Below are 26950 nucleotides of genomic sequence, written 5' to 3' on the forward strand. Positions count from 1 at the left end.
GGGACAGTTTTCGGCTGTTGCGTTTTTTGTTTTCTGCTTCCTTATCCTTCTTCCTTTGTCGTCCCAGCCTTTCCAGTTTTAGGGAAGAAGTTTCTCGCTATGCGGGGAATCTCTGTTGCGTGGGATATCCTCCTGGCTTGTACTTATGGCCGGGATTGCTGTTTTGTTGATATCTAGATTCCAGAGCGGAGTGCTGTCATTCTGTATCTATATCTCATGCAGTTCATTCTATTTAGATGGTTGTTTATCAAAAATTCCCTGGCCCTCGCAGTCGAACTTGCATCTCAAATGGAAGTCATTGGTATTGGTTCGTTTTTGATATTTTCAAGAGATAGATACATTTATCTTTCACCTACCGCTCTCTTTCAGCGTGTCACACAGATGATTGCAGATGCATTCTATAAATGTTACCATGCACTAAATTGGTTTACCAAACATAGAGGTCTTGTGTTGGCTACAACCTTTGTTTCCATTTTCATCCACTCACTATTACATGCTGTGAGATCCTGATGCCAAAAGGCATCATAAGGAACCCCAAATTCTACATTATGTAGGAGGATATGATTTGAGAATCTGATTGATCCAGTGTTAAAGCTTTTGATATTTCGCATGATATCACTTTTGGGATTGACATTTGGGATAGGGACTGGCGGATATTAGATCAATAGCAGTGATAACTAGATATGAGAATATCATTGCAAAAACCACCTTTTGAAGAGGATGATGCATAGGCTTGGTTCCTGTTTATATGTAACTATGGGTGAATGTTTCTTGTGGCATCTCTGAGAGCTCCAATTTCCCATTGGGCAACATGGTGCTAAAAAAGAAGTGTCTTATTGTCAATAATGCCCATCAAACCGCGATAGAGCCCTTTCGTAGAAGGGAGTAAGGATGCTCCAGGAGTGATTTTTCTGTTGGTTGTGTTGGTTGGATAAGAATGACTGGCTGCATGTAGGATGGTTACTATATTTAGGAATGTGTTAAAGACTACAGTGGCTTCTGTGGGATATGGATTTATGATTAGATTTATGATGTCTCAGAGAGCCACTGAGGATTTAGCTGATATCCACAAAGAGAGGAGATACCGGGGCGGAAGACTCATGGTCCGTATATACATATTTGGATGCGGATGTAACAATGCATGAATAGTTGTTCTCATCGGGAAAACCAATGGCCACCGGGCGGAAAGCTCCCAGGACAATCAAATCGATGTTTCACGAAATATGCTGAAATCCGATTGCCTGCGGTAAATTACAATCTCCTCTGATGTTAAAAGCTGAGGCATATATAGCCTCTTAGCCTCGAGGTCAACGAACAACCTATCCTGCTTCACATATCTAGATTCTTTCCCAGTTGCCCGCAAGATCATACTCTGCAAACGGCTATCGAAACCATGTCATGGAGAGAAACTTGAGCATTGGACACATGAAAGAGAAGAAGCTTGTGTTTGACCCCGACGCCCTCACCGCAGAATACCTTGCCGAGCGCAATAAGCGCCTTCGAAAGGATGGAATTGATCAGTATAAGGCCGCTGAAGGCGAGCTTCGTCATTATAAGGACGATCTTTATGCAGAGCCCGGGTTTCAGCGTCTGGCGGTTGTCGAGGATGTGGACGTGCTTATCATAGGCGGAGGATTTGGCGGACAGCTGGCAGCTGTGCGGCTCATTGGGCATGGAATTAGCAGCATTTGAATCATAGAGAAGGCAGGAGACTTCGGAGGCGCCTGGTATTGGAATCGGTATCCGGGTGCTGCATGCGATATCGAACCGTATATCTATATGCCGCTGTTAGAAGAGATGGGATGCGTGCCCTCTGAAAAGTACGTCCACGGTCCAGAGTTACTGGAATACAGTCGAATGATCGGTAGACGTTACGGGCTCTATAACAGAGCCCTCTTCCAAACTGAATTGACAGGCCTCATTTGGAGTGGACCAAGAGCCAGATGGATAACGGAAACTAGTCGGAACGATTCTGTTCGGGCGAAATTTGTTATAATAGCCAGTGGGCCCTTTAACAAGGCAAAGTTACCTGGAATTCATGGCATTGGGACGTTTAAAGGGCATAGTTTTCACACATCTCGTTGGGATTATGGATATACCGGGGGCGATTCAAACGGGGGACTCTATAAGCTCCGTGAGAAGCGTGTGGGAGTCATTGGAACCGGAGCAACAGCCATTCAAATAATTCCTCGTCTGGGACGCTCGGCGAAACATTGTACGTCTTCCAGAGGACACCATCATCAATTGCCGAACGACAGAACGCTCCGACAAAATCATCGTGGGCCACCAAGTTGTGACCCGGCTGGCAGCAAAAAAGAATAAACAATTTCAACATCATCATAGAAGGAGGCCAGCAAATGAAGATTTAGTCAACGATGGGGCAACAGACATTCTTCACAACCTCTCCTGGTTCGGTGTCGCTGCCTCGCTGAACACAGATGACGCTGCAAAGATCGCATCCGAACTGCAAATGTTGGACTTCAAGAGGATGGAGAAAATCCGTGCTCGGGTAGACGCCACTGTGAAAGATCCAGCGGTGGCTGAGAAGCTGAAGCCGTGGTATAACCAGATTTGAAAGAGACCGTGCTTCAGCGACGATTACCTTCCCACATTCAACCTACCAAATGTAACTTTGGTGGATACGGATGGAAAAGGTGTTCAGAAGGTCACAGAAAATGGGATTGTTGCCGACGGAAAAGAATATGAACTGGACTGCATTGTATATGCAACAGGGTTCCAGATTGGCACAGACTATTCTGGACGGATGGACGCTTTGATAATTGGTGAGGATGGAAGATCTCTCACGGAGCATTGGAAAAGCGGTGTTCGAACACTGCACGGCTTTTTGACTCGCGGATTTCTTAACTGCTTTATAACCAGTCAAATCCAGTCCGGCTTCACGCCCAACTTTGTTTATATGCTGAGTGAACAGGCGAAGCATGTGGCATTCATTGTCTCCAAGACTGTTAAATATGGAATTCGTACATTGCAGCCAACAGAATCAGCCGAAGATGAATGGTTCCAAACAATCATAGAGGCCAGCCAAGGGGGTCATCAATTCACTAATGAGTGCACACCTGGGTATTTCAATTACGAAGGGATGACAACTGCTTTGATCTTGCAACAAGGCGCATATCGTGACAGAGATAGGGAGTTTGTGAAACGGCTTCAAGAATGGCGCAGGACTGGAGAGCTTCCAGGCCTTGAACGCACTTTCGAATACGTTCGCCCGCTTGCCCGTGATGGTGTTGTTGCCTTGGCTAAGCTGTGACAAGGGGTTCGCCAAAATCCACTATCCTATATGGTTTACATTCATAGATAGGAATATTTGAGAACATGGGAGGGAATGAAAAGTATGTAGTAGACATGTAACTACATAATAAAATGAAGGTCCTGGAGATGCTGGGTTGGGGGGCTATGATCTCATAAGATCACTCTTTTCCGACTGCTTGTTTCGAGAGGTTTCGCAGAAATGGTACCTATGGCTCAATGATGCCGTTTATGTATTTCAAATCCGACCAGTCTGCCCTATGGATGCTCCGGATCATAAGCACCGTTCTTTGTGCTGAATCTGGAAAGGTAACAATATTTTGTGGAAGAAATCCACGTTCTTTTTATTGGAACCATCCGTTACCCCGATAGGCCCAATCACTCGACACATCCTGCGTTCGCTTGTCTGGCTGTGTTTCTTTGTTAAATTCTGTGCCGCGCCATAGTAAATCGAGACCTCCGACCCAACATGCTAGCTAGAACTAGTGCTACCGGAAGCGAGGATGACGTTTCCTTTTGAGGGCGCTCTACCATCGTCCCTACATTGCCCAAGAATGCTAGGGGATTGAAGCTTGTTCACTCTGAACCTGAGCTGGATTTGGCTGTCTAAGAGGCGTCCAGGATCAGCCTGTTTGCACCCCAGTCCTATGGCTGGAGATGGGAAATACATGGAGTAAATTGGACTGCATAGAATGCCAGTTGACACTAATTAAACAATTTCAGGGTATAGTTATGGAAGAAAATTATTTACCCGGATCCCCCCGACATTTCATGCTCTATCCGTCGTCATGGTGACGAGATGACGGCGGAGTTGAAGGTGAAGACAAGGACAAAGATGAGGTTCAAATCGAAGAGCCCGCGAGGGCGGATTAGTCAGCGGACCTATGGAGCTTAGCACCGACGAGCCAACCCGTTTGACCTTGAGCTGGAGCTCTGAGTCTGACAGACAATATCAACAACGACAATGTCTTATGCTCTGGCTTCAAAAAAGCGGAAATTTCACAGAGTCTTGGAATCCCTCTCCAATAACAGCAACGCCCCAAAACCCCCTCCGCCGAAACCTATACCGAAAGATCCCACCGTCGCAACCCCAAAATCAATCGACCCGACAATTAAGCGGGTTCGATTGACACCCGGCTCTGAACCTGATGACACAGTAATACGCCCGTCCAAATCTTCCTTGCCATCCCGCTCTTCCACTACTTCCCTGCGTCCAAATTTCGTGCCCTGGGACCGCGATCGCTTTCTGGAAAGATTGGAGACTTTTCGCAGGGTGGATAGATGGTCCCCAAAGCCGGAAGCTATAAACGAGGTGCAATGGGCAAAACGAGGCTGGTCATGTGTAGATGTAATGAGAGTGGAATGTGTTGGCGGATGTGGCCATTCGGTTGTGGTGAAATTACCCGATGACATTGAGGAGTTGGAAGAATACGATAGTGAGAAGATCGAGGAACGGAAGCAAGTTCGTACGTATCCATCCGAGATGTGGATTGAAGTTTTGGGCTATCTTTTCTAAATTCCCTTTCAGGGACTGCATTGGTCGAGAAATATGTGAAGCTCATTGTCGAAGGCCACGGAGAAAGGTGTCCCTGGCGTAGAGCTGGGTGCGACGGTGAATATTCCCCTCCATGTCAAAACTACTTTCTAGAAGATCTAATATCTTGCTAGATAGCATTCACCGCCTGCTTTTAGGGAAGCCAGAGAATGCTTTGAAGGGGCTTAAAGAGCGCTATACCAACCTTCACTCTTTGGCAAAGAAGTTACCGTGCATAGAGCGGATCGTGCTGCCTCAAAACATGGATATGAACGAGCTGCTAAAGATGATTCCACCGGAAACTTTTTCTACTAGCGATTCGGAAAGCAAAATTGCAGATGCGGAAAGAGAAATACCACAACGTACCTCAGGTGAATCAGAGGAAACACCAAACGGAGGTACGCATAAAGATATAAACAAGTCGGTACTTGCTCTCGCTCTTTTCGGCTGGGATCTCTGCGGTGATAAGCGTGCTGGACTTGCGAGCTGCAACGCTTGCTTTCGCAGGCTAGGTCTCTGGATGTACAATCCTAAAGAAGATGGATCTTCCTCTATATATCCAACCCTCGACGTGGTTGTCGAGCATCTCGACTACTGTCCATGGGTCAACGCAAAAACACAGAGTGGTTCAGAAAAGCAACCCAGTCAGCGTTCTCCCGTGGGTTCTGCTCTGGCAGGCTGGGAGGTTTTGGAGCGTGTGATACGAAATGTGCATCGTCGAAAAACGTGGTCCGCAGATTCAGAGGCTGCTTCTGCAGGGAATAACGACGAGATCTCAGATTTCGGAGAAATCGATATTGAAGCACGGAAAGCCAAGGATCGAGAGTGGTGGGCTAGACTTCGAAGGGTAAGGCAAGCGCTGCAAGTCAAAGGGCCGAAGAAGAGCAAAGGCGCAGCATAGTGTGTTTCTCCTGGCTTGTGCCTGCTAATTCATCTGTTTGCAAGTTTTATGATGTTTGATGGCATGGACGTCTTACGAACCTTTGCTCTAGATACCCGATTTTGCAGTTTATTAAACTAGTTTGCCGCATCTTAATGATGTCTCCCTTCCTTTCTCCATCCGTGTAATTGCAGTAGAAGGGCCCATTACCATTCTCGTTGAATGTCCATACCTAGCTACCAAGATTTTGGCTCTGGGGAAAAGCACGCTAGTCCGTAACAGGCAACCGACGATGATGTCCCGCTTGGGACCTTCAATTCGGCCTTCACGACCGCCACCTCAGAGCAGAACGCCGACGGGCATGTTTGAGCCTTCGCTTGATCTCCGATACTTGCGAATACCTCAATTGTGCGAATTGTCGGCAAGCCGTCTCTGCCAAACCAAATTCTTCTGTCACCATGTATGACCCTGCCCGGGATAGCTTTACCACCTCCGACGAATCGCCCTCTCGGAAGACGGGAAGCTCCACAAAATGCTCCCCTTTCCACAGCCAAGGCAATGTGTTGGGCGCGACTGACCTGGACTCAGAGCAAGGAAACGAGCCACATCCGTCAATGCTTTCGAACGCAATCGTGAGTTCTCGGGTTTTTCATTGAGTGACAAAAATATTCATCGTAACAGCACAGCCTTTGCTCTCTTTTATTTTAATTATTTTATCGTTATTATTTTTACACTTGACATTGAAATTTCTTCTTTCTTTCTTCTTTCTTTTCCCCTTGCAGACCGGGACCCAATCCTCCGAGCCAGGGTGAGTGGAGATCTGCGCTAACCTGTTGTGAAGGATGCCACAGCGCCAAAGCCGCTTCATCCTATCATGAGTCCTGTTCCCACGACAGTTGAGAATCGTCGCCATACTTCTTCAAAGGTTCAGTCCAACTTACCTTTAGACGCAATGGAGTCCTCGAAAATCGAAAATTCCTCATCACCTTCCGAGGACGTTACGGCTGAGCAGAATAGCATCGACCGGAAGGGATCCCAAGTTCGCGACGCCGAAACGTCAAAAGATGATCATCAAAACTCGACTCAAGGGGCTGCTTCCCCGATAGGGAAAACTGAAAAGCCAGTAACGGCAGAAAGAGCGTCGCCTGATGGAGCGCATAGTGATAAGAAGAGAAAGCTAACTGACGAACCGGCGGAGAACCCAGCATTAGACAAAGACCAGCATCGTACCAAACGCAAGCGGCTTCAGGAACGCCTTCAGAAGAATCGCAGACGTGGAAAGACTCCTCCGTCAGCTTACTCTCGTAGGGATGACGGTCCTCGAATCCAGCCTGACGCGCGACCACCCAGATCACCATCACCCATAACGCGTTCACCCTCCCCATCTGCTGCTCCTATACGCCAGCGTAAACGACCAGGTGGTGGAGCACGTATCAATTCTGCAAATATGGAAGCTTTAAAACGAAGACAAGAAGAGAGAGAACGGAAACGAGAAGAGGAAGCACAAAGAGAGCTTCGTGATCGTGGAGTACATGATGTCGTTCGGCAACATTACAACGCCGTTCCTGAACGAGGTCGAGAATGGCGTAAGACTGACAGCAAGATTAAGGGGCTCCGAAGTTTCAATAACTGGATCAAAAGCACAATTATTCAAAAATTCTCTCCCGATGAAGATTTCTTGGCGAGAAATAATGGCAATGGCTGGACTGGAGGGCCTCCAACGGCACCTGACGAGGAGAAGCGATTGATTGTGTTAGACGTGGGGTGCGGCAAAGGAGGTGATCTGGGGAAATGGCAGCAAGCACCTCAACCTGTTGAGCTTTACGTTGGCCTAGACCCCGCAGAAGTATCTATCGATCAGGCTAGAGATCGATACAACGGCATGAGACACGATAGGCGACGACGGAGGGGAAATCCTTTGTATCATGCTGAATTCCACGTAAAGGATTGTTTTGGCGAATCGCTTGCCAACTTATCCATCATCCAGCGTGTTGGGATCGATACCAACATCGGCCCGAATGGGTCTCTAATGAGTTCCCGCTGGGGTGGTGGTGGATTCGACGTCGTCGCGTCGATGTTTACTATGCACTACGCATTCGAAAGCGAGGAAAAAGCTAGACAGATGCTTCAGAACGTCGCTGGTGCACTTAAGAAAGGTGGAAGGTTCCTTGGTGTTGGACCAAATTCAGATGTTCTCAGCGCCAAAGTAGTGGAGTTCCACAAGAAGCGCAAAGAACAGTTGGCTGCCGCTGGGGCACAGGAGGCGGACAGCAAGGAGGAAGGGAAATATGCAAGTGAAGTGCTCGAATGGGGAAATAGTATCTATCGTGTGAGATTTCCCCGCGCTACCCCTGAAGATGGAATATTCAGGCCTGCCTTTGGGTGGAAGTACAGCTACTTTATGGAGGAGGCAGTTGAAGAGATTCCGGAGTATGTGGTGCCCTGGGAAGCCTTTCGAGCGTGAGTTTCTTCTCCCTTCCATTCTTTCAAGTTAAACCTTTTCCCTGCTTACATATTTTCCCATTTCAGCCTGACTCAGGACTACAATCTGGAGCTGCAATATCGCAAACCATTCCTCGATGTTTGGCGGGAGGAAAAGGATGATCCTATACTGGGTCCGCTGAGTGAGCGGATGGGTGTCCGATCAAGAGATGGCACTCTGATGGTCAACGAGGAAGAACTTGAAGCTGCAAGTATGTATATGGCCGCCCTACCTTTCATAACCAACCTCAGGGATATTACGTATACTGACTCTTTAACGATAGGCTTATATCATGCATTCTGCTTCTATAAAGTGTAATTTATGCGTGTATCCCTTATGCCACAACGCACCAGTCGCTCTCCTTTTGTACCTATGTAGACGATGTGGGTGAGAATTTTAGGTCTGGAGTATCCTTCCTCCTTAGACAATCTGAATCCTCCAAAGCTAGTCCCCGAATTATGGGCCCGAGAAAGTACTAAAATGAAAATGAACGAGCGCTTGCTATGGCCAAGACCCGGCTGTTCTCCAGTCAAATGTAAATAAGATCGCAAGAAAAGACCAAAAAAAAAAGATTATTCTCAGGATATCATGTAAACGCCTGTCTCTTCATTCCTTCGCCGGGTCCTTATCCTCAAGTGTAGAAACTAGAGTCGCATTCTTATGTTCAGCATTCAGAATCGCATTCTCAACTGCGGCTTGCACGTCCATATGGAAGAATGGACGGTTGATGCCATGAACATTAGCAATCCTCCTTGGGATTCGGATCAGCTCTTTCCTTCCAGCGCCTCGGTTGCCGTACGGCTCAATCTCGTCGATGCCGTCAATCTCGGAGCTCTCAGACGCTTTATGCGTTGTGATAGAATCAGCTTCTGCGCCCGAAAGCGCTGCCACGCTAAATATAGGCTTCCAGTGGCCAAGTGATTCTATTGATCCGGAACTCGGATAACCAAAGCCTGCTGCGGACAGTGCACGCTTTGTCCAGCGGTTATTAATGCTAGAAAAGTGCCACTCGACGATTTCGGGGGCAGCATAGCGGTCGAGTTGATTTCGAATGTCGATGAGTCCTTGGATGGACGTTACATCGACGTTGTTAACCGCTGAGAAGTCAAGGATGACTGCACGGAGAATTGGGCGATTGTCGTTGATATTGATTTGCTCCCCATTTCGTGGGCCAGGGTCATTCCACGGCCTATCCTGTAAAGAAGGAAAAGAAAGGATTAGTCAGGAACATATATAGAATTTTAATGAATCCAACTTACTCCTATCTTATCATATCTCTCTAGTTGAGTGCGTCGGGTCTCTTTAAAAATATGTGCCGTCAGGGTATCAAGATACCTGGCTTGATTTGGGTAGTTGAATCCTTCATTGAATCGATAGACAAAAATGCCTGGATAGGGTGATTGTGCATCGATCAAAGGGTTTGAACCGTCTTGATGCTCCATAGGGATGAATGCATCTCTCACGGACCATCCTGGGTCCTCTTTGCACGCATGGCCATCGCCTCTGCGAGGAAAGTTGTCTGGGGTGACACGATAGACGCTCACTCTTCCCAGGAAGTTTCCTTTGGCTTTGGCTGTTCGGAATAAAAGGACTGCGGCCGAGGCGGCAATAGTTGCATAAATACCGTTCTCAATCTGAGTGAATACAGTTACCAGCACACCAGAGAAAAAGATGATAGCTTCAAGCGGAGAGATTTCCCAAAACTGATAGACAACATTAGGTGGCGTTATCAAATCACCCACAGCATGGATGATCAGTCCGGCCAATGTGCTCATAGGAATGTAGAAAAAAACTGATGTCAGAGCGTATAAAGCCAACAGCACAATGAGTGCAGTGAACACCCCAGCGAGTGGAGTTCGAACACCAGCTTTGGCTTTAATAGCTGTACGTGAGAAAGACCCGGTGGCCGGATAGCCACCTAAAAACGGTCCGAATAAGTTCGTAAATCCAATTGCGACCAGCTCTTGCGAAGGATTAATGACATAGTTGTTAATCCTCCCGAACGACTTAGAGATGGCAATATGTTCTATGATAAGAACGATAATGCTCGCGGGGATATCCGAAGCAAAGGATTTAACGAGCCGCTGATCCATATGTGGAACTCCGGCGTGTCGAAACCCTGATTGTGTCAACGTAAGCTGGTGCTCAGTCCATGAAGGGAATGGTTAATCCGTACCTTTCGGGACCGTCCCGAGGATTCTGAACTTGGCTTCTTTTTCGTCCGGAATATTTCTGTTGACTAACCAGCTTATCATCGTATATAGGAGAATGATAAAAGCCATCCTGAGAGTGGATATGAAAAACCACATTTTCCGTCTGTTTGGCTGCCTGTTGGACATGAATCTGCAAAACCATCGAACCCCATACAGTAAGAACAACGCACTCAATCCCAGCGCTGCATCAAGTTGGGAATTCGGGAGATTTTTCAAGGTGTTTATGATTACCTTGTACGCTGCTTCTCTAGTGTTGACGCCACGAATACCCATCATTGCAGGTACCTGGCCCACGGTAATCGATATCGCTGCGCCTGTCATGAAAGACGTAATAGTCACAAGAGGAATGAATTCGACAATCCAGCCACATCTGATTAGGCCGACAAAGAGCAGAAACGCTCCACAGATGACGGATAGGCCCCGAGCAATTTGCTCGGCAGGGATATCGGGGTTAACGTCTTGAACTTTGATGACGACGTTTCCAACAATCGTGGACATGACAGCGACCGCCTACAAAGCTTGTTAGAATGTGCCGGGGGAGGGGGAAAGGAAGCTTCGATCACAACTTACCCCAATAGTTATGTCCTTTGACGTCGCAAAGATCCAGTAAAACAGGAAACCCACAAAAGACGTGTACAGTCCATATTCTGCAGGTAGTCGAGCCAGAAGGGCATATGCCATCCCTTGCGGGACGACGACAAATCCGACGGTGACACCTGATAACCATTAACAATAGCCACAAAAAGAGAAGAAGCACTATTCCTGCTCACCAGCGATGATGTCTCCGAGCATCCATTGCAAATTGTAGTGGAAGATCCATGACGAGAACGGGAATAGGCTCTTAATGTATCTCTTGGTATCATTGACGGAGGGCCGACGGTCCGAGACCCATTCGGCAACCGTTGGCTCATTCTCGACAAAGGTATCTACAGAAGAGATAGACTTAGCTGCAGAACGAAAGGTATCTTCTGGCTCCTGGCGGTAGTCAACATTGATGCCAAGAATGCCAGCCAGAAACCGGCCAGCTCGATTCGTCGCCATTCTCGAGTTTGGGCTGGACTTGATGGGAGGCCACATAGATACGGCAGACAGCAGCCTGCTTATATATTTCGGGTTTCGAGGTTTGGATGAAGGACTATTGCAAAAAAAGCATTCATACGGCAGGCCTCAAACGGTAAACAACACCTCAAGCCAATGATAAATAGTTCCTAACAAGGGGCCCTTCCGGCGGTTGGGATGTCAAAATATCTAAGGGGAATTGTCGACGCAATACCCTGGAACCATGTCGTTAAGGCGTGGCGGGTCTGCGGTGAGGACTCAAAACTGCTTGGCTGCGGACCTGTTTTTGGAATTGGCGAAGCTACACTCGAGAATTGGGAGGCATACTTGGATCCAAGCGGGATGAAGACTGCACCTCCTTTCTATTCTTTTTCTTTTCTTTTTTCCCCCTCCGGAATTGAAGCAAACGGCACGAAAAACGAAAGATCCGACCGCGAAAACTTGACTGTCGGACAGCACTTTGCATCAGGCCAGAGAAGTAATTCGCCCAGGTGCCCGGGGCGGATGTGGGAGAGGAACCAAACATGGCAGAGAGAGAACGTTATCTGCGGAGTTCAGCACATGCCATTGCCATCGGTCATCCTCGCAACAAGCTCTTATCAAAGCCTATCCCGCAATTTCCTAGCGAGCTGGAAGACTGATTGGCTGTTCAAAAATAGATCTTGTTGTCTGGGCAGGTTAGCCAAGGTCTGCGATGACTGAAGTTGAGAGCCTGATGTCGCAATCACAAACCTTGATGATGGCAGATCACGATAATAACTGCAACATCCCTGGCTTATTCCCAGGCTTGAACGAGCTGAATAAGTTTAAGCTTAGACCACAAGAAAGATACTGGGCTGCTTGCTCTGCTCGAACATCCAAACGGAACCTTCCAAGCTCGCGGAAAGGGCTTAGTTCCAGCACTGTGGACGGCACAGGAAATGTTTGATGTGTGACCGCCCATCTCCGCGTGGCCAATGAAACAACTGCTTTTGTCGGTGAGCATGGCTCTGCCCACCCCATTGAGCAAATAAACTCCTTGTTCATAACAGCTCCTTCGCACATGGCGTCCATGCACCGGCAGCAGGGTGCTTGTCTGGGGTAGCGAGAAGGTTAAATAACAACCCTGATGAGATAGATGCCTTAGGTGCCAGCCCGCGCCTCTCTGCATGGGTCACGGTCACGTGAGGCTACCTCGCCCAGGGCTGTCCTGAGGTTCACCTCTATCTATATGTGGATAGCCAGGGACCTCCCTTGCTCGCGACCTACGTCCCTGACACTACTCATCTATGGAATGAAGGCGGCTCTGGACTCTAGGACCAGCAGCGTGCTCCCGCATCTAGCTCGGGCAACGAAACCTGACACTCTCTTCTTCGCCTGTTGACAGGTCGCGAAAGGACCAGCTCGTACGGTCCCGGGGAACGAGCTCCGAATATCATACGCATCCCTCCCGGAATTGAGCACCTCCCCACCGGTGATCGGGCAAGACTCAAATTGCCGAGAAGTGGTACCAATCGTTTTGGCTGCCGGAGACACCTTTGGGGTTTGACGGGATGCTAATCTCGGCACGCAATCTTAAATCCAACTGCGAAGACAAGAGAAGCCTGTCCTGCAACTGTTACACATTGTAGCTATCCAATAGGAAATCGTCTCGTACACCTGAAAACTACCCGACGGACATACGTACTCTGCTGCGAGATTATCGTTTTGTAACTTGATGGTGGTCTCGCAAGCCTCAGCCTGATAACGGAGGAGAGAGCCAAGAAGTGATCTTCAGTTTCTGACTCAGCTTGACCCGTGCGTCATTCACTCCGGAGTTACGGAGTAAGTAACTAACTATGTACGGAGTAGTTAGCTCAACTCGTTAAACTCGCTAAACTAACTATTAGTTAGTTGGTTAGCGCGACTGTGCAGCGCGTCGCGTTCGTCGGCACTATTGCGTCGCCAGCTCGTCGCAAAAGGCGATCTGTGGAGCGGCCAGTCCTTCGAACGAAACATGGCCGCAGCGACCCCCTCACATCGCTCTTCAAGGAGACACCGTTTGGAGTCCGATATAGGGGCCGAAACACCATCTGGCGTGGATCAAGCTCTGACGCTTCCTCGCTACCAGCGTCAGTCTCACAAATTGAACGCAGACGCCAAAATAGCCCTCCTTAACCTTGCGCAATCAGATCATTTCCGACACCTCGACCTGCACCTACAGCACCTCGCTTCTGCGCTGGCGAATACGACAGGTGAAATTAATGACCAATTGACCGACGCGAAAGCACGATACGAAAGACAGAAGCGGAAGAGGGGCCAGAAAGAAGGTAGTGAGGATGTGGATGTCGATGGCGACGGAGGTCGCTCGTCAACGCTTGATGATGCGGAGGAGAAACACTTCGCAGATTTGGAACTACGGGTAAATATGACGACTAAGAAGATGGAAGAAAAGGTCAGAGAGTTGGTGGACACAGAAATGAAAGCCGGTACAATAAAGGAGATCCTGGAGAAGATGGGTCAGCCACAAGAGGAAGGAAGATCCGGCACACAAAGGGCGCGGGCTCCTAGGACCATAAGGCGAAGGCTTGAGGATGAGGACGAGGATGGCGACGATGCCGATGTGGATTATGACCCTAACCGTGAAGAAGATGATGAAGAAGGGGACGAGGTTGTTCCTGCAAGCGAGCTTTATGAGATACGATTAAAGGAGAAAGAAGCAGAGTGGGAGAGCCGGTCGCTAACACAAAGGTATAGCTATTTACCTATGAATGGTGACTGTACCCTGCTAATTATAGACGCAGATACACTACCAAAAATACCTATATTGGATTTTACCGCATGCTCCACGATTCCAAGCATCCCGGCGACGATATCCCTCCCCTACCACACCCATCAACCTGGTTTAGTAACATGGAACTCCCAGAGGCCTCGGAGTCATCCATTCGAACGCGGGAGAGCAGGAAGAGTGCCACTGCTCGCCGTCCCGACGACGACATCGCCATCGAGAGTGAACGTGTCTCCATCCGCTGCCCAATAACATTGCTTCCTTTTAAAGACCCCGTAAGAAGCACCAAATGCCCACATAGCTTCGAACGCGCAGCGATCGAAAGCATGATCAACTGTAGCAGCGAGACCGTGGTCGTACGGGCCCCCGGCTTGAGTCGCGGCAGGCAAAAACTAAAATATGTAAAATGTCCGGTTTGCTCTGCTCAGTTGCGTCTTCAGGATCTGCGCCAAGATCCTGTCCTCCTGCGGAGAGTTCGACGGGCTATGGAGACCGCAGCCGCAGAGGAAGAGGAAGAAGCTGAAGCTGATACCATGGGAGAGGATGATCAAGATGTGGTGATGCACGATCTGGAGACAAAACGAAGTCAAGTAAGAGTAAAGGTTGAAAGGGCAGAGTCATTAGCCCGGGAGCGGAGTATGATCCCTGGAACCCAGTTTGAGACTGTACAAGATGACGGTGGGGAGGAAGAAGAGGATGATGAGGGTTAGCTAAACAGTCTTAGAATTTTTGAAGGTAGATCAAGACATACCATCAATAGCTTCAGAAGTAGTTGCAGATATTTTGCTTCACTAAACTCGACAGATTTTGTTGCTCCTGTTGAGGCCAACTAACACGAGGATTGAATTCTACAAGTAGAAAGCATAGCGAAAAAGTAACGGAACCAAAAGGACAATTGTCAATTTTGCGGTGTACTATACATACATAAAAGATCGACTGGCGGGAATGAAACGTTCCGAAATGCAACGCCTTCCTGAATAACGGCTGATAATAGCAACAACGTAAAACAAGATGCAAAATATCCTCCTCTTCCAAACACCAGTCAGGCTAATATTCCATTGCCATGAACCCATTGCTCTGCTCCTTTTCCCAATGAAAAACAACGCCCTGCTAAACATCCTTAAATACGCAATTCCTCATTCTGTTTGCTGCAGATCTGTATTCTCGCGACGAGAAGAAAAGCTGCTGCTTTCGGAAATTAACAGTTTTGAGGACATATCACGAAGGAGCAAAAAAGAAACCGGTTTTGGTATCCGCTAAGCTGCGGGGGACTTAAGCAGAAATTCCTGCCAAGACATTTAAGTAGCCCTTCTTGGTCAATTCCGTGAAATCAATAAAGACCGGGTAATCAGCTTTTTGTTCTTCAAGGGCCGGTGCAGTGCTCAGCGACCCCTCTTTGTTTTCAGGTGGAATATTCCCTGCTGATGTCGCAGGAGGTGAACCAGCAAGTCCAGGCTTACCGCCAGCGCCAACGGCCATATCAGCAAGGTGTTGCAGAGAGCGCTGTTCTGTTGCGCCGAGGGGCAGGTGAGAGCCAGTAGACTGTTGATTTTCAGCCCGTTGTCGCAATTGGTTCATTCTGGCTTCAATGAAAAGTTGGATCGTGTTTTCCCAGTTCTGGGTCGCAAATATTTTCTCAAATTCACCTGCGGTGGCGGCATGCTTCTCACGGAGGGAAATTACACCCAGTGCCTTCTCGAGAATCTCTTGAACGTCACTTACAAGCTCAGGTATATCCGTGAGCTCCAAAAGAGTGATGACGGCAAGGGCAAGGAAATGGAAGTGAAATGGTGACGATATCGGTGTTGAGTTCTCAGCCTGCTTCTTCATGATTTCAACAATCACCTGTGATGGATAGATCAACTCCGCGGGAACGTAGACGTAGAGATGGCGCTTGAGAAGTAGATGAATGCTCCAATAGATCAGTGGAGAGAAATTTTCGAGAGTATTGACAATGGATGGGTCAGTGTTGGCCAAATCGAGGCGCTCAATATCCCTGATCCGAGTAAGTTGGCCAGTCAAGACTCTCTTCAGCGCGCGAGAAAGACCGCAAGTGGGGTTATTAAATGATTCAGAGAATGTTTCGTAGAGCTCGGCGAAAAGGGTCGAATATCCTAAAATGTAGGTGTTAGGCATTTTTATTAATGAGGATCTTCAGACCAATACACTCACGGGCAAGCTGCATCGTTGTCAGATTAACAATATTGTTGTCTTCGGGTGTCGCAATTTCATGGTTACCAAAAAAATCAGGGCCAGCAGCGCTTAACATATGCCAGCGAGCTAATATGCCGATTACGATCCAGTTGCGCCTAGCCAGGTTGCCATCCGAGTCCAGATCCTTGTCCTCTTGGTTGCTGATATCCAGCTGGCCCAGCGGTTTGGCGATATAGTAGCCGAGAGAAACGGCCCCTTCCACGAGTGTCCCCTTTGGGATACCGCTCTGTCCACGGAAGTTCAGTCGGCCACGTTGGTCCGCTTCCAGGATCATGAGGATGATGCTATGAAGAAGGACAAAGTTTGCGGCTAGTGGACGCGAGGAAGGATCACCCCGGAACCATTCGTACAATCGGTCCTGGGCCTTCTCAAAGGACGGGATCTCTTGGAACTGGTTTGTAGCACGGAAAGAGCCTGCTCCAGTAACAGCAAGCAACGAGTGAAGAAAAACTTCTTGGATCTGACGGCTCGACTGGCGGAGACGACTACGAAGCCGATCTCTGGAAGCTGGTAGTATAGGAAAGATTGGGTGGATGTGATTGTAATAACTGTCGCTCTGTCAGTATGTTGGGTGCCTCGATAATCCAATAACCGGGAGATAATAGCTTACGCATCAAGAACTTTTTCGTCTATTTCAATAGGTGTCACCTCCTCCGCAGGCTCAAGGCCTGTTGCAACCTGTCCATGAGCCCAGAAGGGTTGTGCAACCCTAGCAGCTCCGTTGTGGGGGGCATATACTTCTAGGCCCGCGATGGCATCAGGATGCACGTCCTTACCTTGTGGCTGCGCTGGCCAGCCACCAACCGATGGCTGACGTGGTCCCTGATTCACCGGCAAGCCCATCATAGTAGGGACAGCCTCTGTCATAGAATAGGTACGCTTCCTCGGAAGAAGATTACTATCCACGGTTGGAGAGAACTCCTGATAACCCCGCACAGTTGGCGATCCTTCTTCATTTAGAGCCTGATAATGTACATCAGGCTGGCTACCGATGCCGGGTTGCATCTGGCTCTCCAGAGTGTTGATGCGGTCAGCCAGTTCTTTGATGTACCTAGCGACCATGAGATTAGTTAAGCGGCATGTGATAATTAGGTGGTAAAGAGTTTTAGTCTTCTGTACCCTTTACTTGGACCTCTTTTCATCGGCACCCTACTGAACTCACAAGTTGAGTTTGTTCGGCGACAGTTTGAGCACATATCTACACCAGCTTCTGATGTGGCATCACACCGGACCTATGGGCTGTCAACTGACTACAGTGACGATAAAGACGCTGCAGAAGTACATACTTTCTTACGTCGGCATTCATCGCAGGCGCGAGAGACCTTGGTGCGCTTTCGCCTTGCGCTTTGATCGCCATAGCTGAGATCGTGGTTCGGATCGACTCCAGTCTGTTGACTGGGGGTGAACTGGACCAGGTGCTGTTGGTGCTGGGTTTGCTGGTCCGCGGAATCGCCGCGGTTGACGGCGGAAGGATTGGGGTTTGGTGACCCTAGCACCATTGGCTGAGGCTGCCCAATACCATTGGCAGGATTTTCATTTATGTTTGTCGACGATACCTCGCGAGACAATTCCGCGGTGAGATGTAGCTCGTCTGCAGTCAATTGGCGTTGGTTGGTGTAGTAAGACGCGGCGTTCTGGCCGACTTGGGTCGCGTTCGGGGACGGGTACGATGGCGCCTGGGCCATGTCGCCGTGGTCTCCGGAGGCCATCGTCGCCGATTCAACCTTTATGACACCGGCGCGGTGAGCCTGTGGTGCGATCAGGTTTTGTTCCTGAGGTTCATACTCAGTTGGAACGCGTTCGGACATGACAACAATAGAAAGAAAATGCTTCAAAAAGTCATCTGTACGGGAAGGTCGGAAGATGGGGGGAAGGTGATTTGTAGGGAGAGGAAACCACGAACTTTTCCGAGAACGACGAGCCTCAATCCACAGTGTCAGTGTCGATGCGCGATACCGGTCTTGCTCGAGGGACGAGTATTATTTGGATCGACGATGATCGCATTCCCTGGGGACACGGAGAACGGGTATTGTTTTATGCGGACAACGTTGAAATCGAGGTGAGGTTGCGGAATAATTGAGGTGCCGAGTGGGGAGTTGAGCAGATTGTTTGTTGGGTCAAGAAGCAGCCGAGAAGGGAAAGGCTCGACTAAGTCACATGATGTCAACAGTCACGTGCTATTGTGAAATCACGTGTAATTTGTGCCAGCTGTCCTCCTGGCTGCAACGGGGACATGAATCTTCCTGGAATCCATGATCAGGACGGGGGATTTTCCCCAAGGAAAACAAACCAAGTACTCCATGAAATTGGCAGGGGTGGCCATCAGTTGGCTGCATGGAGTGCAGCTCTCGATTGGATGGATGTCTGACCTCCTCAAACTCTCCTGTCTGATACCCTCTGGTCTAGAGGGCACAGGAACAACTTATGTCAATCTATACAATCTCATTGTCTCCCGCGTGATTATACTACTTGGTGTGCAGCAGATCATCTAGGTTTTATTTGTCATGTGGATGTAAACACAGTCCTATTACCGCTGAATTGTGAATTCTATGGAAATCCTTGCTTTTGGTTGAGTGTTTCAGACCTTCACGGCGCTTCAGTGGCACATCTTCGTCAGATGGCTCAGTGTCAGGAACAGGACTTCATATGAAAAGCGTCAACTGTTTCATATCTTCCCCACTGTTTCCATGATTGCATTGCAGGAATAATGAGGGATTATTGCCCCGGGTTGGGCATCGAAAAGAGGCCAGTCACTGCCATTCCTACTGCCAGGATATTTCCTGAACAAGATTGGTTTCTATTATCCACTTTTCTGGGATTCGGATCTATTAACAGTTACTGACCAACAAAGACATGCTCTAAATTTACAACCGAAGCCGATGCTCTATTTGTGATGAAGGGGAACGCCTGACAGGCACCAGGCTAAGGAATGCTTAGCCCTACAAAATCAAATACCTCTTCCTGTACAGGTCTATTAGCCGGCTATGGGCTTAGAAACATTAGGAAAGGAATCCCTTTCATTCGTTGAGTTGACCGTGGTGATGTGTGATATCCGATGTTCACCGACATTACCGCCAGTTGAGGCATCTGCCAACACTCCATTTCACCGCCGTAGAATGCATCGAGAAACATTGATACGATATCAGGAAATTAGGGTGAATGAAGCCCCATGTTTAGTCTTCTGTTGAAAGGAAAGTACCTTGGTGGGCTATTTTAATTCTTTACTCCGTACTTGGCTTACGAAATGAATGGTCAGCATGCTTGATGATCTCCTCTGGCCCTAGTAACCATCTCGACCCTGCTACTGGCGGCGCAACTCAGGTCTTTTCTCAATGCGCACGACTAATTCTACGGAGTACAATTTGACATATTAGTCGTCGGGGTCCGAAAGTGTTAACTTTGACCCGAGTCTTACCCATGCAACTTAATCACCTACATACTCTTTTTGTTAAAGCCCTATAGGGCGCATTAGAGTTTTTCTCCAAATTGCAATCTCATCCCTCTTACCCCATGTTTTAGGTTGCGCAGAAAAGACAATGAAGAATGGCGGTAAAGAAGCACGAACGCCGGAAAAAAAAAAAAAAAAAAAAAAGAATGCGCCACGTTGGACCATTGATGATCGGAGGGAAAGCTTAAGTTAAACCTTTTTTTTTCCTGACCTCATGATCGAGATCGATGAGACGGACAGACGTCTGGATGGGATCGAACCTTGTAAACAATGGCATTCTTTCCTTTTCCGGTGAACATAACAGCCTGCTTTCCACTCCACGGAAGCCTGGAGATGAGTTTTGCATATTTTGGGCCGTGCCTCGAGTCCCCAGACCGTGCAGAAACTTAATGTTCTAAACGTTGTCTGTTGCTGGAGTTGTGTTGTGTTGATGTGTATTTATATTTTTCTTTGTCTGCCTAACGGAGCCATCCAAATGCGTCAGCAAAGTTCAGTCTATCTTATCTCAACTTCCAAACTTAAAATCTTTTTGAGTTTCAGCTTCCTGCAACCCCTTATCCAGATAACTACTACGTACTCCGTACAAGTCACTGCAATTGGAGAAAGCGGTCTAAGAGGCGAGGTGCTCGGCGTCAACAGCTACAATATGTGGAAGAACCGGCACAAGCTATAACGCCGCTTTAGGAAACACGCTAGAAGGCATCAGAGAATCTTCTATGGAGCTGCTTATGTAAAGATAAATCAGAGGCGGAGCGAACGGGTGGATCCCGATGACGTAGATGGTCAGGCCGGCAGCGGCTTTTCTCTGATGAGCAGAATGCTGGCGTGCGATCGGAGAATTGTTCCATGCTGAACTCTGTGGCTCCTTGGAAAGTAAATCATATACCCTTGAATGGACTTGAGAACGTCAGCACTGAGCCGATCGTAAACTGATATTATTCACCGAACACCCGGAATCAGCAAACTCAAGCAAAGCTTTCCAGTACATGGTTGAGTGGCCCGCCATGTGAAAAGGTACGTATTTATATGGAGTAGTACTACATACGTCGCTATCCAGACCGCCATGCTTGTGTGCTACAGCTAGAGATTGCTTTTTGTCCCCATAATACCAATGATCGATGACATCAATAGAACTCGCTCCCGAGGAGGGTCGACTATGGATATGCAATTATCAATGGCTGTACTCTAGCCGTCGTCCAGCATGTCCAACATGCTGCAGCCTTTTGCGTAGATTGCCAATCAAACACTTGATGAATGAGAGCCTGGTGACCAACCCGGGGGTTTAAAGGCTCGAGCATGAGTTTTACAGCTTCATACATGAAGTGCTCTGTAGATCTTGTTGCAGCTAGCCTCTCTTAAAAAAATAGCGAGCGAAGTTTGGTTAAAGATCTTCTTGTGTTAGGGTATTATTATGCACGGGCTCGCTGCCGGTTCGCCGAACGACATACGTATGTACATACTCCTACTGCCACCATCTTGCAACAGCGTTGGTTCCTGGAGGTTACAGGTAGGAGATGGTACTGGAATACGCACAAGGGCACTCCAGTACGGTATCGTGGCGTGAACTTTGTTCTCGGAGCAGCACAGGTAGAGTTACTCTCCGGGGTACAACGGTGGCATTGTCCCTTTCTACGTGGGGCATTCAGGGTTGCAAGTTCACTTGACGGTGTGGGGAGGTCGAGCCGTGACTCCTAGTCTCTCACCAGAAAGGTGTGTTTCAACCTGTGCATTCCAGCAGTCGAGAGCCGCCACCAATGATGATCTTCCAGCTAACCTGTTGTGAAAAAGTCGGATGATGAGGGGCGAACTGGTGGATTTTGAAAGTCAAAGTCGGTGGGCTTGAGCCCTGGATCACAAGTTGGACGCCCTTCTAATATGGCGTAACAACGGACTGGACTCGGGGGTGAATGGTGCCCTTCGGTGGAGTCCTGTGACTTGGACGAACGCATTTGGTCAAGCGCACATCTGCATGGGCGGCCCCAGCGCTACCAAAAGCAGAGATGCCGGGAAGCCATTCTAGAAAAGAAGACGGCAGACACCGAGATGGAAAAGGGCATCGTGTATTTCCCGTACTCTGCTGGGGTTGTATTGTCGATGAAAGCTTGCCTGAAAGAATTCAAAGCAATGCCAAGAAGGCTTGGGGTCGCTGCTCTCGAATTCTGGCCTTTTCAGGGGGGCTGCGGAGGGGCGGGCGGCCTCAAAAGAACGCCTAACGCTGTGCCTTGCCCAATAACTCACCAGTAGGAAACGGCCTGGATGACGGCCTGCAAAAAGAAAGCAAAAAAGCCAATTCCGACACATCCTGGCGCACGTGCTCTTCTCATGATAAATCGACGTCTTATCTGCGATACAAATAGATCGATGAGAAGATGTACGTCCATATCTCCATACACAGAGCCAGCGAAGAAGGCCTGGGGAGCCAGGGGGGAGAGGGGGTGCTTTGGTGGCTAGACAAAAGGATGAAGAATCTGCTCGACGAGATCCTGGATGATCTGTGGCCCGCCAGAGTGGTTCTTTGTTGACATTGCGCTGCGATGCTCATTCGTCAAGTCGAACTAGATTTAGAGTGTGTACCTGGCTCTTGGAAGGTTTCGAAACAAAAAGTCTGGATTATATTGTCTGGAGGCGTTCGCGTTGGAGAAGGCGACAAGGAAAAAAGAGAGAGAGAGAGAGAGAGAAAGAGAGTTTTCTCGGTGCCCGCCAGCCATGCTCTGGTACACCCAAACTTGGGCAGCCGATTGGCGTGCTTGGCATCCCGCCTAACTCCATGCGGCTAGACCAGCCAACGCAAACCTTATTATTAGCTAAGAACTCAGATCCCAGCTGCGAGTCAGCAACAACCTTTCTTATTTTAACCTCCCGTCATCCATCTCGCTTCGAATGTCGCCGACAACGCACTGCTCACCGTTGGGATCTCCGCTTCAAAGCTCTTATATGACCTCCTGGACTCGTCGTCCTCTCCTTTTTCTCTCCTCATTCTCCGTCAGTCCCCTCCTGCGCCCGTTTCTTGGTCACTCGTCTCTTTTGTTCGAGCCCAAACCGCCTGAAGTACCGATGGTTCCTCCTTTATAGCCCCTCCTCGATCCCGCTTCGTCCTGAAGCTTTGCTCCCGGCTCGATTCTCCCCCGCCATCCGGTGTCTACATAAGGGAGCGTTACCATCATGGTTCTTGAACGACGAACGTTGTGAATTGCCTTTCCGTTTTCGTCTCATCTGGCTGCCCGCTATCTGCCTCGCTTCGCCTCACGTGCAGCCACCACCCCTGCTCCAGCTACCACCACGATCTTTCGTCCAAATCAACCTTGACGTGCAGAAACTTCGGAGATGTTGATAAATGGCGAGAAGTATGCTTGCGATGCGTGTATCCGCGGGCATCGTGTAAGCAGCTGCCAGCATCATGGTAGGCCTTTCACCCGTACCTGCTCCGTGCCCACGTCCCCTGCGAAGTCTGTGAAGCCCAACAGTTAACCCTATTCCTCAGACCGGCCGTTAAGCCACATCAATAGAAAAGGTCGACCCGTGTCTCAATGCCCACACTGTCGCGGTCTACGCAAAAGTCGAACAAGTCATGTTAGCTGTCAATGTGGCGAGAAGCCGCATAACAAAGGTGACTGCAAGAATGGGGCAGAAAAAGGTAAGCGTGCTAACTTGGCTTGTAGGATCTAGATTGCTGTCTAACCACTGGATGTAGGAAGCCGCAAGCAGTGCTGTTGTGGCCATGGTAGCCGGTGTATTTGCGCCGCCAAACGGGATTCCAACTTGGCCACCGTCCCAGAAGTTGGCCCTGCCCCAAACCAAAAGTCTACCTTTCAAACCAAACAACTGCATATTTCCGGGGCCAAGATCGACCCTACAACTGTGTCGCATCGCACTAAAGCGAAGCATAATAATACCAGCAAGCGTGCCCATCCGTATCCAATGCCCCGATCGCACACAATACATTCTGTATCGGAGCTTGCCCGTCACTCCGCTGAAACCCTCCCCTTGCCAGAGGATATGACAATATCACGGAGTGTAGCGGCTCATCAGGATTCTATCACAAGCGCACCCCGTCATCCCCGACGTGCTAGGTCCGAGCATGGTTCCCCGGTCCTTGGTCTCACCCGGCTTGATACACAGGTTCCTCCATTCGATATTCCGTACTCCACGTTCGATCAAGGAAGCTTGCCATCCCCAGCCTTTGATTATCCGCAGCAATGGGCAGGACTATATTATCCGGACACCGACATTACACTCGAAGCCGCAAGTCTTGGGCCACCATCTGTTGACTGGTCTACGTTTGACCTTGCGTACGGATCGGACGCACTCACGGCCACCTACAGCCAACCTCCATCATACGCAAGTTTCGACCATACCAACTTCAGCCACCCAGAGTTATCCAGGTCATCATCTCACGATACCTCCGATCCTGAGGAGTTTGCCCCAAGGGGCCTTCCAATGCAAACTGCCAAACCGGATTATCCTGAGATCCGTACTATTAGTGACGGTTCAGAAGCGGAAGCGTATCACCTTAGCGCCTCCCCATCGCATCCAGACATGCCCCAATCTCACATCTTAGACCCGAATCGCCTGGGTTCCCTTGACATGGACATGTATTGGCAACGAGTAAGCGAGGGCTTAAGTCAACCATCTCCACTGGCAAACATTCCTTTGGGTCCAGAATTGCCAAACTACTCCCTGCCGCAGACATACCCAGCCCAGCAGACATCAGTGGCAATTGACAGCACCATTCCCCTTGATGCTGCTTCTGTCTTTACAAGTGCCGGGACTAGTGATCCTATTTGGATACCCAGTGCATCTCCTTTCCCACCTGTCCTCTCACCTGTCTCGATGGAAGCAGGTCGGATAGTGGACCAAGCCCAATGGCAGGCCTAGAACCCCAGGAACCACAGCTCATTTGGAAGAATTATCCCGAGTACCGTATCATCCAGCGGCGCCCAAACGATTATGATTATAGATTATTTTATTTTCCACGGCTGTTATATTTTGTTATACCTGCAACATCTCTTTGCTACATACGTGAGAATATCCGTATCTGGTGGGCAGGAGTTTTGTCATGCGCCACGGAGTACCAGTACATATTGATCCAGATATCAGGGTATCAAGAAAGCCACATATGTAACGTTTGTTTATAGATAAGATGGGTGGAATCGGTCCTTTTTTGCCAAATTCGACTTTTGGAATACGTCTATAGAGTTTGATGTTTGAGGTTTATGATGTTATATACCTTGTTGAAATATATGAATATAAATCATTTCTTAATTATTCTTTGCGAAAATCAAAAATGTTGGAGATATTGGACACCTCTCGATAGGCCCAGAGGCCACCGCACGATGAGATGTTTCCCTATGATTGCAATCTCATTGTCGAGACACGTGTCTTTAGTGACATTTACTCTACAGTGGCCGCAGGTATTACAAGAACCGAAGAAGAAAGTCTCATAATAGTACATACATACCGAAGATGAAATCACATGTACAAACACAAAAAGACCTATGAATCCCATCTGAATTCTAATCGAAGGTGATAAAGCAGTCTTATCTTTATAGGGGAATAAAACGACCACCCAGGGAAACTAGCTGTTTAAAACATAGATAAAAAGAATTACCATAAAACGTGACATGTTTAACATGGGAGATTTCCCAACAGTTTAAGCGGTCTTCTTCCAAGCAGACCAGGCTCCTATCAGACTGCTGATCGTTCCAGCAATGCCCACAATGCCATCATCGAGATTGGCATACCCGAGTGTCGATGTGGGGATAGTCAAATCGCAGATATCGGAGACCAGTTGGGTTGTTACGGCGGCACGTTCACTAGATGGAAAAACCAAACAGTTAGAAAATAAAACTGATACGCACATACACATAGTTCTAGCCCAAAAAAGCAAGAGGAAAATATCTGGCGGCACTAACCGTTCAATCTTCTTTCCTTCCAGCGCCCCCTCGCCATCCTGCTTGTTGACAGTCCTCTCCAAATCTCTCAGTCTCCACATCGAATAGACACCCGCGATCGCAGAGCACAGCAATCCAGCCATCCACGCCTTGAGCGCCTGGCTCTGCAACTTCTTCACCGTGCTCAGTTTCCGAATGCCCGCAGCATCGAGGTAGGTGACCATGTCGTACGACAGGTACACTGCATATCCCAACTGCCGACCGACGGCGAGGTATTTCAGCACCGGATCGGCTGCGGCGGAGACGGCACTGGAACCACCCGCAGGGGCAGTTTTCGAATCGAGTGCGACCGCGGCGGCCTTGAAATGTTCGACGTTCTTGCCGACGCGCAGCAGTTTACGGGTGAGGGCGAACTGCTTCTTGATAGCTTCGAAGGGAGAGATGCTGGCTTGAGAGTAGTTGGTGCGGTAGAGGTACCAGGCGAGGAAGCGGGAGAGGTATTGGAGGGTCCGCAGGACCTTGTCGCGGCCGACTGTGGTGGGGTGGAATGTTAGTATGGGGAGGTGGAAAGATGGGGAATTTCTTGGGATATAGTGCGGGAGCGATTACCGGTCGTGGCGACAAATCTCAAGTAATGAGCGACGGTGGGGTGGTAAGCCAGCGCAACAGCGACCATTTTGACGGTGTGTTAGAGCGTTTTACTCCCTCTCTTGTCCAGGAATAACGATCGGGTTGGAGGAAAGGAGTCGCTCTGCAACTCTTGGTGGAACGGACACGTTAAATAGCTTAGCTTGTGATTCGCTCGGTCGCCAACGTCGGGAGGATGATCGTCGACCTCGTTAACTTCGGGACCCAGACAGATGGGAAAGTCGAGGAAAATCACCAGTGATATACTAGAAAATTGAAGATGGAAGAAGAGAAAAAGAACACCCACCCCCGGTCGATATCTTTGAGGATCGCTAACGATCCGAAGCAGTCGTCCCGTCGCCTCTGCTTCAGGAGAGCAGGCACGTGATAAATAACCTCGGCACTCCGCCTCGGTATTCACTTGCAGCTTCAGGGCGGCGACGGCGCGACACCCGGAATGAATGCCTTTTGGGATTGTTGGAACGCGAGTATCTCCTATGGCCTCTATGTGATTAGGCTGCTTCACTGTGGCTTTTACAGTAAATATTCGACATTGTCGCATCTACTAACTTGCATGTTTTAAAGA

General features: G+C 48.8%; 8 protein-coding genes across 8 annotated transcripts; 5 read left to right on the forward strand and 3 right to left on the reverse strand.

Moving 5' to 3' along the window:
* Positions 1-1398: 1398 nt before the first annotated feature.
* On the forward strand, positions 1399-3271 carry CIMG_01276 (cyclohexanone monooxygenase; the record flags this gene model as incomplete). Its single annotated transcript, XM_001247504.2, has 4 exons — positions 1399-1656; positions 1705-2191; positions 2229-2536; positions 2579-3271. The coding sequence occupies 4 exons, from the start codon at positions 1399-1401 to the stop codon at positions 3269-3271; spliced, it is 1746 nt and encodes a 581-aa protein (XP_001247505.2).
* Positions 3272-4229: 958 nt separating this feature from the next.
* CIMG_01275 (C3HC zinc finger domain-containing protein) lies at positions 4230-5840 on the forward strand. Its single transcript, XM_001247503.2, has 3 exons — positions 4230-4736; positions 4799-4882; positions 4939-5840. The coding sequence occupies exons 1-3, from the start codon at positions 4235-4237 to the stop codon at positions 5703-5705; spliced, it is 1353 nt and encodes a 450-aa protein (XP_001247504.1). The 5' UTR covers positions 4230-4234; the 3' UTR covers positions 5706-5840.
* A 538-nt stretch (positions 5841-6378) lies between these two features.
* CIMG_01274 (mRNA cap methyltransferase) lies at positions 6379-9347 on the forward strand. Its single transcript, XM_001247502.2, has 3 exons — positions 6379-8144; positions 8214-8377; positions 8450-9347. Exons 1-3 carry the CDS (start codon positions 6559-6561, stop codon positions 8482-8484), a joined length of 1785 nt encoding a protein of 594 aa, XP_001247503.2. The 5' UTR covers positions 6379-6558; the 3' UTR covers positions 8485-9347.
* CIMG_01273 (sulfate permease) lies at positions 8439-11936 on the reverse strand. Its single transcript, XM_001247501.2, has 5 exons — positions 11150-11936; positions 10950-11095; positions 10343-10889; positions 9426-10285; positions 8439-9360 (listed from the first exon to the last, which is right to left on the reverse strand). The coding sequence occupies exons 1-5, from the start codon at positions 11454-11456 to the stop codon at positions 8773-8775; spliced, it is 2448 nt and encodes an 815-aa protein (XP_001247502.2). The 5' UTR covers positions 11457-11936; the 3' UTR covers positions 8439-8772.
* A 782-nt stretch (positions 11937-12718) lies between these two features.
* On the forward strand, positions 12719-15001 carry CIMG_01272 (chromosomal organization and DNA repair protein Mms21). The gene is made up of 3 exons (XM_001247500.2): positions 12719-13214; positions 13319-14147; positions 14201-15001. Exons 2-3 carry the CDS (start codon positions 13414-13416, stop codon positions 14892-14894), a joined length of 1428 nt encoding a protein of 475 aa, XP_001247501.1. The 5' UTR covers positions 12719-13214; positions 13319-13413; the 3' UTR covers positions 14895-15001.
* Positions 15002-15059: 58 nt separating this feature from the next.
* Positions 15060-18206, reverse strand: CIMG_01271 (C6 zinc finger domain-containing protein; the record flags this gene model as incomplete). The annotated part of the gene is made up of 5 exons (XM_001247499.2): positions 15060-16298; positions 16357-16946; positions 17009-17449; positions 17518-17630; positions 17685-18206. The coding sequence occupies 5 exons, from the start codon at positions 18204-18206 to the stop codon at positions 15457-15459; spliced, it is 2508 nt and encodes an 835-aa protein (XP_001247500.1). The 3' UTR covers positions 15060-15456.
* Positions 18207-22733: 4527 nt separating this feature from the next.
* Positions 22734-25111, forward strand: CIMG_01270 (uncharacterized protein). Its single transcript, XM_001247498.2, has 3 exons — positions 22734-23246; positions 23328-23480; positions 23538-25111. Exons 1-3 carry the CDS (start codon positions 23171-23173, stop codon positions 24719-24721), a joined length of 1413 nt encoding a protein of 470 aa, XP_001247499.2. The 5' UTR covers positions 22734-23170; the 3' UTR covers positions 24722-25111.
* Positions 25112-25289: 178 nt separating this feature from the next.
* On the reverse strand, positions 25290-26690 carry CIMG_01269 (peroxisomal biogenesis factor PEX11). Its single transcript, XM_001247497.2, has 3 exons — positions 26347-26690; positions 25759-26269; positions 25290-25659 (listed from the first exon to the last, which is right to left on the reverse strand). Exons 1-3 carry the CDS (start codon positions 26411-26413, stop codon positions 25497-25499), a joined length of 741 nt encoding a protein of 246 aa, XP_001247498.1. The 5' UTR covers positions 26414-26690; the 3' UTR covers positions 25290-25496.
* Positions 26691-26950: the final 260 nt, after the last annotated feature.

This window comes from Coccidioides immitis (genome assembly GCF_000149335.2).
Source record: "Coccidioides immitis RS genomic scaffold supercont3.1, whole genome shotgun sequence".
Taxonomy (NCBI): Eukaryota; Fungi; Ascomycota; class Eurotiomycetes; order Onygenales; family Onygenaceae; genus Coccidioides; species Coccidioides immitis.